General features: G+C 39.0%; 1 protein-coding gene across 1 annotated transcript; it reads left to right on the top strand.

Moving 5' to 3' along the window:
- Positions 1 to 5,454: 5,454 nt before the first annotated feature.
- Positions 5,455 to 6,606, top strand: LOC122014179 (transcription termination factor MTERF8, chloroplastic-like). Its single transcript, XM_042570358.1, has one exon. It carries the CDS (start codon positions 5,455 to 5,457, stop codon positions 6,604 to 6,606), a length of 1,152 nt encoding a protein of 383 aa, XP_042426292.1.
- Positions 6,607 to 13,657: the final 7,051 nt, after the last annotated feature.

The following is a 13,657-nucleotide window of genomic DNA, read 5'->3' as shown; positions in this document are numbered from 1 at the left end:
GAATAAATCAGTTAGATCAAAAGGAAAGGGAGCGAGGAAAACGCTTACCCATGCTGCTCGGAAGCTTCATTCGGATCGGACTTAATCCGAATATGTACAGTACACCCTCACAAAGCAGCTTATGGATGTTGAACTTCTGCCCGACCAGTTGGTTGGCTGCATGGAGGTAGGCTAGCTGGCTCTTGTATTTACCTAGGTCCGGCGGGGTCGGCACGGTGGTCTACCATTTGGTTCGGAAAGCTGGCAGCTCGGGAAGACGAAGGTAAAAGTAATACTCCTTTCAATGTTTATTCTAGGTCGGCATTTTGTCGAAGAAAACAAGGCCGATCCGCGACTAGAAGAGGAAGGTACCCCACTCCGATTGTTTGGGATAATAGAAATAATGGAAAATCTTGGGGACTAAGGGGATGTCGTGTAAAATATCGGAAAATAGGTGAATATTAACAAGGGAATTTTTCGGAATTTTTGGAAATTTTTCGGGAAATTTTCGGAGCTTGTATGAGCGAGTTAACGGGGGATAAAATTTGGATTCCGGGGAAAGCCTGTTTAGGCTACCCATTTAAGTGAGGAAAATTGATTTTTATTTATTTACTTTTCCTTTCTTATTTCTTTTCTCCCTTATTTTTATTCCCCGCGTGCCATTTCTCTTCTCCTCCGCCGAACTCACCGTGCCCTAACCTCCTAACGCCGGCGGTTACCTCTTCCTCTCCGATCGAACGCCGGCCAAGCTTCTTCTTCCTCCTCGCCAGCGTTTGAGCAAGAGCCGGCCGACTTCCTCTCCTCCCGGAGCACGCGACACGCTGACCCTTTTTCTCCTTTTCTTCACTCTGCGGTGCCCTAGATCTGCAGCGTGCCGCCGTTGCACAAAACGCCAGCACGGCGCCGACCATCGCGGGAGTGCTCGAGTCTTTTCTCTCTCTGTGCCCTAGTTTTGGGTTTTACAGCCGTTGCCGCACCTCTGCAACTCACTGTCACCGGCCACCGTTTTGATTCGCTGAGCCTTAGTCATCTTCTCAGCCATGTTTTCTCCACCCGACGACATCGCCATCCGTAGTGCCGCCGACCTTCTCCACCCCGTCGCCTTTGCCCTAGCCGAACCTTGAAGGTAAGGGCTATACCAAGCTGTGTTGTGGATTTGATCTACGGTGGTGACTTCTTATTTCTTGGGTACTGATTTTCTTCCTTGTTTCTGATCTCGTCACCAGAAATTGGAGAGGCAGGGGGAAACAGTGAGGAAGGGCTCTGCTGTGCAGTGTTCCGACAGCAACAATTAGAGTTCCAGCAGCAATAAATTTAAGCTGGCAGCAACAGACCTGGTGTGGATCAACAAGCACGGCTACGAGTTAGCAATTTATTGTGTTGCTAGCAACGACAAGTCGATCTCCAATTGTGCTATTGACAGAATCTTTAGAGTTGTGAGGTAAGGATTAGATGTATTTGAATACTTGTTGTAGATCATGTTCTGAATTGGAAGATTTGGTTAGATGATCATGTGAATCTAGGTAAGGAACATGATTATGATACATGTTGATTTAGGTAGGAATTGGTACATATATAATTTCTTATGCATTTGAATTAGGTGATTGATTATGTAGAGGTGTAATCATGTGAAAATGGATTAGGTGTGGAATTGGTCTGATGGTATGATTAGGGTTAAGGTAAATTAACCCTAGTTAATTGTTGGATTTATGTTAGCTTCTCGTGGATTTGATTTAGCTATTTTATCTATATGAAATTAGCTAAACCTGGAAACTATAAATATTACAGGACTTTGACGCGAGACGAGTATCTCGGAGTCAGATTTGGACCATTTTATCGGAGGCGGGTACTTTTGACTTTTTGTCTTTGATATGCTTAGTAATGAAATTAACATATTGCATATCAATTGTACCTGTTGAGTGTTGGACTCACCCCGCCTCCATTGTTGTTATTTTCAGGTTGATGTTGTCAGGAGGGAGTTCCAGTCGCTGGTCCCCATAGCACGTAGTGCTACTCCTCTGCTGGTTTTTGAGTTGTTGTTTTATTTTAGCTTTCCGCTATCAGACTTTGTTTTAGTTTTGTTTTGGACTTTACATATGGATATTGTATGGAATCTTTCCGTTGGATGGACTTTTGGTATGATTTGGATTTACTCTACTACATGCCTGCCTGGACGGCAGAAGAGGTGAGTTCGTCGGTTTTGAGCTTTACGAGTGTAGTTGAGTAGGGTGGTTTTCGAGTGAGAGTATTACTACTTTGTTTGATTATATATAACTGAGTGGATGGTTGTGTGGAATGTGTTTTTATTGATTGTTATTATTCCAGCCGCCTGTGGCTGAGGTATATGAGATGTAGAAAAGTTTCAGATTGTCCGCTGTACAGGGGAGATGCTGCCGAAATTTTTTTCGGACAGGGACTCCTCTGGGGCGTGACATGTCGTGCAACCTAAAGAGGACGACCACTCCACACAACAACCTGAATGAGTTTGGGACGAGTTGGCCGAGCGGAAGGTGGAAGTAATTACACACTTCAAGGATAAACGGATGTAGAGGAAAGTGTAGACCGGCCACAAACTGGTCTCGGAAGAAACAAGTAGTGCAGGGCGGCGGGTCGTGTGGGCGATCGGATGAGGTAGCTAATATTAATCTATAGACGGATGGGAGTTCGAAGTCGCGGACGAAGTTCGTTGCGTCACCCTCATCGAACCAGCTCTCCATGGTCGTATACCAGAGGCCGGGAGAGGGATTAGATGGTTGCGAGGTGCTCGCCATCGCTGGAATAATGGAAAAAGCGAGAACCAGAGAATAGAAGGATGGGTGAAAGAGAAGGTCGGAACAGTATCGAACGAACAGAGGTTGCTAAAATACTAAAGAAAGCACAAAGAAGAAGATAAAGGGTCGGGATTCCAAACAGGAAAGGATGGCGGAGGCAAGGGATTGTCGGAGCGCTGAAAAGCGAGTTCACCGGAGCACTGAGCAATATGGAACAGAAGCCTTCGGATGCGCGCACGCGATAACGCGAAGCGGCTGGGGGGAGAAGAGATGTCCTTATAAACGTTGAGCTCGATCGACCGGAGCCGTCCGATCCAGGTCACGGGATTCGAGGTGCAGATCTGACCGTCGAATTCAAAAGGCCAAAGGTCACATCAGCCCTGACAGCTCGAGCGAGCGGTGACCGCTACACGACCACGTGGCGCCCACTCACGGGTCGCATTTAATGATCACCATTACGCAGGCGTGGTCGTGTGCTCGACCTTAATGGCGAGGATTTGCACGAATTTCGAGGAGATTCTAGGGACATCGGCGTTGACCAATGTCGGAGCGGTGGGACAACCGTTGGCAAACAAAACTTTCCAAGTGCCAGCAGGCGTCGTGCCGAGCGGCATCGCCCACTTCCGCAGTTCCCGATCGGACAGACACCAACATCGGTAGTTTATCACCAAGCCAATAGTCCAGTCAATCGGACTTGCGGCCTCCTTCGACAAGACACCTGATCCGATGGTAAGGATCGGGGGCCCACATAGGAAGGGGTCAACGACACGGGAGAGTCAAAGTCCCGGCTGAGCGGGGTGGGGAAGTCGCCTGGCCGACCGGCCGGAGTAAATCCCGGGTCGGCGCGTGACAGCTAGACCTAGGGTCGAGCTTCCGACGTTCACAAGCTCCCTTATTGAGGAACCGTCGTGCCGAGTGGATGATCCGCTCAGCCGAACCGTGGATCAACCAGATCGTACGGCCGTCCGGCCCAGTAAGAAACAAAAGACTTAGAAGAGAACAAAAAGGGCAGCTAGTGATATACTTCTCGAGACACCTGTCGCCGACAAATAGCATGGTCGACAGCCGAGCCGTATTGAGGATCGTACAGTGGAAGTTTCTACTGTCGTGGCAGAGATATGCTCGGATAGTTGCGGTATGGCGTCAGACACGCTTTTCTGACACAACCATTCTGAGGTATGCTTTGAGGAACGTGCACGCCTCGGGAAGCGTGCACGCGCCTCTCCGGGGTCCTATATAAAGACCTCCGGACTTCGACGGATGTATGGTTTTTCTCCTATATTGTAACCATAGTCTCTTTAGTTTGCCTTTGTTTCATCTTGCCGCTGCCTGACTTGAGCGTCGGAGGGTCGTCGCCGGGAACCTCTTCCCGATCCGACTTTGTTGCAGGTTCCCCGGAGGTCCACGTCACTGAGGAGATCACCCGGAGGCAGCAGAGAGCGCCACGCCCCCAGTCTTCATCGACTCAACGTTCAGACAGGATCAAATATGTAAAATTAAGAAGAAACTAGATCAAAGATTAAAAGGATTATTAATTTATCAGGCTTGTTAGTATTGTTGTACATCAGTATATTATCTATTTCTAGTAATATATTATCAATTTATAATAAACTAGTATAATATCTATTTCTAATAATACATTATCAATTTATCAGATCTGGTCTTCAACATTTATTGATAACAAACTCGCAGTCTTTCTAATACAATAATACTAATATATTATCTATTTCTAATAAGTAATAACATTATCATTCTGACAATCTTATCCACAGGCTTCCAACCTCTCTACCCCTATGTCGTCATCAACAGGTAATAGTTTTCATATAGTTTACTTGCTATTTTCATATTCTATATCATTAATGTAACTGTTATTGTAGGCATGAATTTGTTAGTTGTCTGAGTTCCATTTTACAACCTTATTTAGCTTAAAAGGATCTGTTTTGGGAACTTGTCAGTTGAATTCCTTCCGATTAGAAGAGATTTGTCTTTTAGAACGATCAAAGGCGATGTTTTCCTCCTTTCTACAAACAGAATTGGATGTATGCTGGGTCACAATTGGTTAATGTTTTTGAAAGTTCAAGGAGCATAAATTCACATTGTATGGAAAATAATATTCTTATTGTGAGGAAAGAGTCTTCCTATTCATGTATTTGAAGTATATATTTGGCTGATATTCTGATAGTTAAATCATTCGAGTTGTCCAGTGATTATAAACCAAATTAGTTGAATCAAAAGAAAACAAACTGTGTAATAATTCACTAAGATTAAAAATATATTTCAAGTCGAAGATCACTGCATTTTAAAAATTGTCCGCTAAAAATATATACATTTACGAAAAACCATATATTTTCGAAGAGAAAAGGCTTATGATATCTCAATCTCCCAAGCATCAACCAAAGGTGTTCTATGGAAATCCTCATGTTTTTCTTTCAAAGGAGGTGCGTAATCAAAAAGATGTTGTACTTCAAACATTTTTCAAAGAAAATTTTTATAGGATGATGACTAATCCATAAGATTAATTGGATTTACTAATTTTTTTTTCCTTGGTAATCCACATGGATTCTGATTTCCAGTTCGTGGGTAGATTTAAGAAAATTGAAACATTTAGGGGAGCAAATGTGAAGTCGACCCAGAAGAAGTGGTTCAACTTTCAAGTAGGGTTTTACGGTTTCGTCTTATCTGGGTCGAACAGCGCGGCGACGCGATGCTTCGCTTCCTGGTCCGCCACCAGTTTCTCCCTCCGTCGACGCTACTCCGTCACGTCCTCTTCTCCAACGGCACTTCCGCCTCCTCAGGCGCCACAGCTTCTCTGGATCCCCACTTCCTGGTCGAGTACCTCATGAATACATGCGGGTTCTCCGCCGACGTTGCTTCCAAGGTCTCTAAGTTGCTCCCTCGTAGTCAGTCCACCGAGAAGGCCGACGCCGTTCTTGGATTCTTCAGATCTCAGGGCCTTGATGGTGCTAATCTGAGAAGGATAATAGCTTGGAAACCAGGATTGCTCGGCTGGGATGTGGAGACGAACCTCGCCCCAAAGTTTAAACTTTTGCGCGAAATGGGATTATCTGAGTCCGACATCATCGTTATCGTTTGGCGGCACCCTATAGTTATTGGCTACAACAGCGAGAATGTGCTTCTCCCACGATTTAAGGTTTGGGAAAGTTTATTGGGATCGAAGGAGATCCTTCTCAAGCATCTCCGGAGGAGTGGATGGTTTTTTAGCAGCAACATTGAGAATGTAGTGCGCCCCAACATTAACTTCTTACGGGATGAATGTGGTATTCCTGAAGCCCGCCTTTCTCTTGTCATTAAAAGGCAACCCAGCTTCATCACCCAGAACCCAGATGCCCTCCGGGCTCTGGTAGATAGAACTGCCGGTTTTGGAGTTCCCCGAGAATCTATTATGTTCATCTGGGTCCTGAATGCGCTGTACAGGGTCAGCAGGGAAAAATTTGAGGCCCATGTCAAGCTCATGAACAGATTTGGTTGGTCGAACTCGGAATTCGTTGCTGCAATCCCGAAACATCCAACTTTTTTATTGCTTTCCACTGAGGCATTACAGAGAAAGATGGAATTTTTAATCAAGATTGTTGGAAGCACACCTTCAGACATTGCTAAGCATCCAATGGTTTTAGAATTGAGTTTGGAAAAGAGGTTAATTCCTCGATTTCATGTGATGGAGATATTAAAATCTGAAGGGTTGTGGACTTCACGGTACAAACTACATACATTTTTCATATCACCGGGACCAAAATTTTTGCAGAAGTATGTGCTCCCTTACAAAGATAAATTACCCAAACTGCTTGAAGTCTTGTCAATTGTACCTGAGTTCAAAGGGAACAATCCAGAATGCTAATGAATGCCATGATTTATTTGGGTGTGATTTTTATGACTGGTTAAGCAATGATATTGATCCAATCTTGTCCTAGTTTTCATATAGTTCACTTGCTATTTTCATATTCTATATCATGAGTGTAACTGTTGCTTAGACATGAGGATGTTAATTGTCTGAGTTTCATTTTGCAACCTGATTTAGCTGAAAAGGATTTGTTTTAGGAACTTGTCTTTCGAACTTCTTCCAATTAGAAGAGATTTGTGTTTTAGAATGATCAAAGGCTATGTTTTCTCCCTTTCTACCAGCAGAATTGGATGTATGCTGGGCCACAATTGGTTAATGTTTTTGAAAGTTGAAGAAGCATAAATGTGCCTTGCAAGCACCTTCATTAAGCTGTATGGAAAATGATATTCTTATTGTGAGGAAACAGTCATCCTATTCATGTATTTGAAGTACATTTAGCTGAGATTTTGATAGTTAAATAATTTGAATTGTTCTGTGATTATAAACAAGATTAGTTGAATCAACCAAAAATGAAGGTACTGGATCAAAGGAAACTCTATTTGTAATAATTCATAGTTACTTAAAAGGATCTGATTATTACTATCTTTATAGTCTTGCAAACTGTTCATTGTTGGAAAAGTATTCATCTAGTTAACACTGAATGGTTAGGACACATATCTTGTTATTGTTGTTGTGGTGATCTAGGGATGATAAACTTTTGGTGTGCTATCTTATTTTGTTGTGCAAAAAAATTCCTCATTCTTTTAATTATACTAATTTTTATATTGAGATGATATTGTGGATTAGTTTCAGTATTGGTATGGGTCTATCTAAGTTAGTTCCTAGGTCTCTGATGAGATTGTGAGTCTTTAATTTCAGTGAGATGCAATATCTAGTAAATACTTTTTTTTTAAGCTGTAAAACTACTAGCAAAATGTTCCATTACATTCAGAATAGAAGTAATAATATATTTGTAGACACACTAATTCATTGCTTCTGTAATTTGTCTTTATTTAAAGAAAACAAACCGATTTCAAACTGTGTCAATATTTGCATTAAATCGATCACAGACAGTATGAAAAGAGGGGTACTTGGTCACTAGCAAAGAAGTTATTGGTGATGACCAAGAATAGGCGAGTCAATCTATTTGATGAAGATGCAATCCACATTATCAAAGCTATGCTCAATACGCTGAAACTATTTATTTATTAACGAGCTAAGTAGATCGAATCACAACACGAGTTAAGTGGATCATTTTCTTTGAATTCAAGTACAATTCACATGATCTTTTCTTCCCCTGCTTTAGATCAAAGTCGCACCCACCGTGAGACCAGTCAAAGCCATATGAGTTATTCCTGATAATTCTGTCTTTTAATAACATAAGTATTTGTTGCATCATCCAAATACAGTCCACAACTTCTATCTATATATTAGTTGGCATCATGTATTCAAATTATACCAATTAATCTTATGGGTGTTCGATATGGTTTTATGAAAATTTTTCATTGACGATTGAGACAAATCAAAAAGTACTTACAGTGAGCGATCTATCAACCCAGTATTTTTAGATCAATCGTTCATTAAAAAAAATTATCAATTAATTGGATGAAACTGAAATTTAATTTTTAAATACCTGAGAAATTTAAAAGAGGACGTATCACTACACCATTATTTGGGGCAATCATACATATACATTTAAGCCTTCCACTTTGCAACTCGATTTAGGTTAAAAGGATTTGTTTTAATGAACTGTTGTTGACTTCACGTCCCTCTCCCTTTGTCCTCTATAACAGTTTAAATTTCAAATTGGAGATCACTGTCTGTTAAAAAATTGTCTACTAAACTAAATTTAAACAATCCACGCTAAACAGTATGGGTTGACATACCATATGCATATTATATTAGCATATTTATTATTTTATATTCATTTAAACATTAATTCTTATTTATGAATCTTATTGCTAACTCATCCATTTTTATTTTTATTTTACATAAAATAAAATAAAATTGTATTTTATTTATCCAATTTTATCCAATTGTTAATTTTAAAACTTATAATTTTTAATAAATAAAAAAAATAAACTCACCTGGCTGGCCGACCCCACATTTCTTTGAACATGCTTAAGATCTTGAACGCATTCAAGAGAAAGGGTGTTATAACTCTAGGTCGGATCTCCTAATCCACAAAAAAGTAGACTAAGGGATAGACCACTTGCAATTGCGGCGGATCGTGGTCGCGATCCAACCACAATTGGTTGTGATCCCTCCCCCCAGATTATAATTTGGGTCGGGACGAGTGACCGACAACCTCCGACCATCTGTCCCGACCTCAATTATAATTTGGAGGAAGGTGAACTCAGAGAGGGATCATAACCAATTACATCCAGATCATGATCACAATCCGATCGCATTTGTAAATGGTCTATCCCAAGTCTATTTTTTTATGGACAAGAGGATCTACTCTCAATATAACACCCCTTTATATTAGTTTAACATGAAATGCGGATGCCACAAACGATATATTTTTGAAGAGAAAAAGCTTCACATATCTCAACCTTCGAGACACCAAACAAAGATGCTCTATGAGCATCCAGAAGGATTTTGATTTCCACCTGCATTGGCACTTCGGCCTCCTTCTCAGGTGCCACCGCTTCTCCCGATCCCCACTTCATGGTCGAGTACCACGTGAATACGTGTGGGTTCTCCACTAACGATGCTTCCAAGGTCTCCAAGTTGCTCCCTCGTATTTAGGCCACCGAGAAGTCGGATGTCTTTCTTCGATTCTTCAGATCTCAGGGCTTTGATGGTGCTAATATGAGAAGGATAATATCATGGAATCCAAGATTATTCGGTTGGGACGTGGAGACGAACCTTACTTCAAAATTTAAACTTTTGAGCGAAATGACATTATTTGAGTTCGAGATCGTCGATGTCGTTCGACTGCACCCTATCGTTATGAGCAGGGTGGATCGAAAATTTTAAATTTGAGGGGGTCGCACACTATAAGAAAAAATGTGATTAGTGATCAAAATTATTAATAAAAAATTTTGGGATCGCCAAGACATTTTAGTGATGAAATTAAATTTCCATTGCTAAATTTAACGACAAATATTAATTTTCAGTCGCTAAATTTAGCGACAAAAACATTCAATAGCTTGTTTAAACCCTGATAATAAAATCCTAAACATCCAATAATCGCATCAAGAAGAAAACTCTATGATTTAACAACATCATTTAGCATTCAATATTATTTAATTTCAATTCACAACTCTTCATTACTAAATTGAAAATCATACATTATTCAAAAACCAAGTGCATCCACTGCTAATAATCATACATCATTCAAAAGCCATACATAAATATAAGTAAATCAAGAAATGAACATTAAAACTTGCAAAAACGATATTACAAAATTGATACATATTATTCACATCCATTGCTAATACAAATGCAGCCTCCTCGATGAAATGATGCTTACCAAGATCATCAAAAAAAAACTCTATGAGTTGGCAAGAAAGAATCACCAATCTGATCAGAAAAATGAGAAATGAAAATAGCAAAATTAAATTTCATTTCATCATGGCAACAACAAATATGATGCAACTGAAAGCATTACAGTAAACATAATCAACTCAATTTATTTCAATTAACATAAGAGATAATTCAAAGCAATCAGCCATTAAGAAACTTCCTTTGATAACAAACTATATGTTGGTAGTATTGTGAATAAACCATGATTTAGAAACATGAAGTAAATGTATATTTAATTAAGTATTAAATACAATTCTCTAACTAAAAGGAATTCGATGTTCTTTTAAATTTTCGAAGTCTTCAATGATAGCTTCTATGCTCACATTTCTAGCAATTTCTCTCTCAATATATACCATTAACTCATCTGAGAGAAAAGTATCCTCCATTTTGCTCCGAAGTTTTGTTTTCACAATATTTATCGCAGAAAATAATCGTGCTGAAGTAGTCGTAGAAATCGAAAGAGTAAGCACAATTACAATCACTGTAAAAAAGAGGTTGTATGTAACAGACTTGTTAGTCTTTACCAACCATAGACATAATTCTGAAATAGTTGAAAGATTTTTGTAGTCTGACCCTTTGACTACGTTATACTCATAATACTTCAATTGCATCCCTAATTGTTCTTTTTCATCTCTTCTAAAATCTTGGGCATAGAACTGTTCAACTATTTTACATATAGCATAACTCTGAAGGACTCCACTGCATTTTGAGGATTTAGGGCATTACTAAGAATGAGCAATTCTATAGCATCATCACTAAAGCGACCATTAATTTCTTGCAACTGTGAATCTATCGAAGCATAAAAGATGTCTATCTGATAATACTGTTCAATGGTGAAATTGTCTTGACGAGCACATCCTCGACCTCGTCTATTAATATACAGAGCATTGAAATCAGGAATATCAATATTTCAAAGTTCACAAAAAGATTTCACTTTTACAAGCAAATCATCCCACTTGTTATCCCTCATCTGTTGAAGTAAATTCTTAATAGATAATACAAGTTCCATTACATTTATAATATCCTGAGACTTACTTTGTAAAGTTTGACAAAGAATATCTGTGATCCCCATAATCTCTTTCATAAGATGCAAGATGAATACAAAATCAAAGGAAGTCATTTCATCATAAACAGATGTTACATCTGCTCGTTGAGAAGGAAGCCCATCATCCATAACCTTGAGCAATACGATATACGATGCACTAAACATCTTAATTAGATCTTCCAATGATCTCAAATGAGAACTCCCGCGTGTATCAACAGCTCATTGTTTAGTACCTATCTGATTAAGTCCACGCCCTGTCTCGAGTTCATTAATAGCAATCAAATATGCAATGTCATCAGCATGAGCTTTCTTCAATTCATCATTACGCTTACATGAAGAACCAACAATATTAAGTATAAAAGTTAATCTATCAAAAAATTGATGAACAAGTGTCATATTTTTTGATGCTGCAACTAAAGCCAATTGTAACCGATAAGCAAAGCAATGAACATAATAAGCACTCCTACAATCTTTTATAATCAAAGCTTGCAATCCATTAAACTCGCCCCTCATATTACTAGCACCATCATAGCCTTGACCTCTAATATTTTGAACATCCAAATTGTAGTGAGCCAAAGAAGAATATATAGCATTCTTTAAAGTTAAAACCGCAGTATCATATACATGAACAAGCCCAAAAAATGTTCTTGAACGAATCCATTAATATCCACAAACCTCAATACTATAGACATTTGCTATCTTTTTGACTCATCTCGGGCTTCATCAACAATTATGCAATACTTGGCAACTCCAATTTCTTCACAAATAGTCTTTTTCACTCTCACTGAAAGCACATGAAGTATTTGTTTTTGAATATCGTGACTTGTATACTTGGCATTTTTTGGAACTTTCACAATTGCCTTTGAAAGTTCATCATTGTACATTGTTAGCACATCCGAAAATTTAAGAAAATTGCCACGATTAGATGAACTAGATCATGATCTCTAAACGGAATTCCTTGAAGTGCAAGCAACAACACCACATGTATGTGAGCCTTTAATCAAGGATGATTAGTTGCGACTTGTTCATCATTAAAATTGTCGAATCTCCTTGATATATGTTGTGTTTGGTTCATCAAATCCTCACATGCCTTTTCAGTATTACGATGGGGTGAAGATACATTATCTTTTCTCATATGGCCTAGGGAAGCACAAGTTTTTCCATTTCGAACTTTCTTCCACTTATCAAATCCATCAATAGTAAATGTAGTTTGATTTAAGCATCCTGAAGGCTTGTTGAAGATAAAACATGTGAAGCAATATGCTTTGTCTTTAGTGGGTGAATGCTCCAACCAAGGAAATTGTTCATACAAAGTTGCTAAAATCTTTGAGGATGCTTAATATTTTTATTTAATGGATATTCTCGAAGAATAGGTTGATACTCTTTCATATTCAAATAAACTCGACGAATCTCTTCTCGTTGATTAGGATGATATTCCTAAATTTGTCGATGCAATCCTGGATCACACTCTAAAGAATCGAGATCCACCTCTTCAATTTCTGTATTTTTGAATCTTTTAGGAGGAATTTCAGATGGAAGATTATTATTATTTGATCTTGTCGATAGAGTCATCGGAGTAGCCGGATCCAATTCATTTGCTCTCTTCCTTTGAAAAAATTTATCAATCGTAACAATTTTTTTCATTTGATGTATATGAAACCTTTAACAATGGAAAACTCGAATTATCTCAAATAGGTGAATAATAATTAATAACAATAATATTAAACCAAACATTAAGTCAATGATAAAAAGTAAATAATAATAACATAAAAAACAAAAATATCAATTTTTATCATCTCATGATCATCAACTATTAAATCAATAATTCCAACTTCAACTATTTAGGTACTTTAATTTCTAAAATAACAAGATTTGATTAAAATGTCTAAATTAATCATTAGGAGAAAGCAAACAAAATCAAGGAATCTAGCAAAAAGTAGAAAAGCAAACAAAATCAAGAAGTCTAGCAAAATTGTGAACTTTAGATCGTTCTATTCTTGAAAAAGAAGTTAAGAATGATAAAATGAAAGTATAAATTTATGTTAAGCTAGTAAGCTTCATAAATCATAATCATAGTGTGATAGATCCTACCGTCCCTTTAAAATGTAGTGGCATATATATGTTGCATTTTAAAATAATAATAAGATTATCAGGATACAATTCTTGTTACTATTGTTTGTTAGCACTGATAATTAAAATCACCCACACATAGTGAAAGAAAGAAACAAGAAAACTAATGGAAAATGAATATTGATCCGGTGGTAAGGATCGGAGGCCCACATATGAAGGGGTCAACGACACGGGAGAGTCAAAGTCCCGGTTGAGCAGGGTGAGGAAGTCGCCTGGTCGACCGACCAGAGTAAATCCTGGGTCGGCGTGTGACAGCTCGACCTGGGTTGAGCTTCCGACGCTCACAAGCTCCCTTATTGAGGAACCGTCGTGCCGAGCGGATGAACCGCTCAGCCGAACCGCGGATCAACCAGATCGTACGCC

The sequence above is a fragment of the Zingiber officinale genome, chromosome 8B, assembly GCF_018446385.1.
Source record: "Zingiber officinale cultivar Zhangliang chromosome 8B, Zo_v1.1, whole genome shotgun sequence".
Lineage (NCBI taxonomy): Eukaryota > Viridiplantae > Streptophyta > Magnoliopsida > Zingiberales > Zingiberaceae > Zingiber > Zingiber officinale.
The sequence above is the reverse complement of the archived record's forward strand: the minus strand, read 5'-3'. Positions and strand labels throughout refer to the sequence as shown.

Coding starts and splice junctions, on each gene's coding strand:
- LOC122014179 (XM_042570358.1), top strand. CDS start 5,455: ATGCTTCGCTTCCTGGTCCGCCACCAGTTTCTCCCTCCGTCGACGCTA.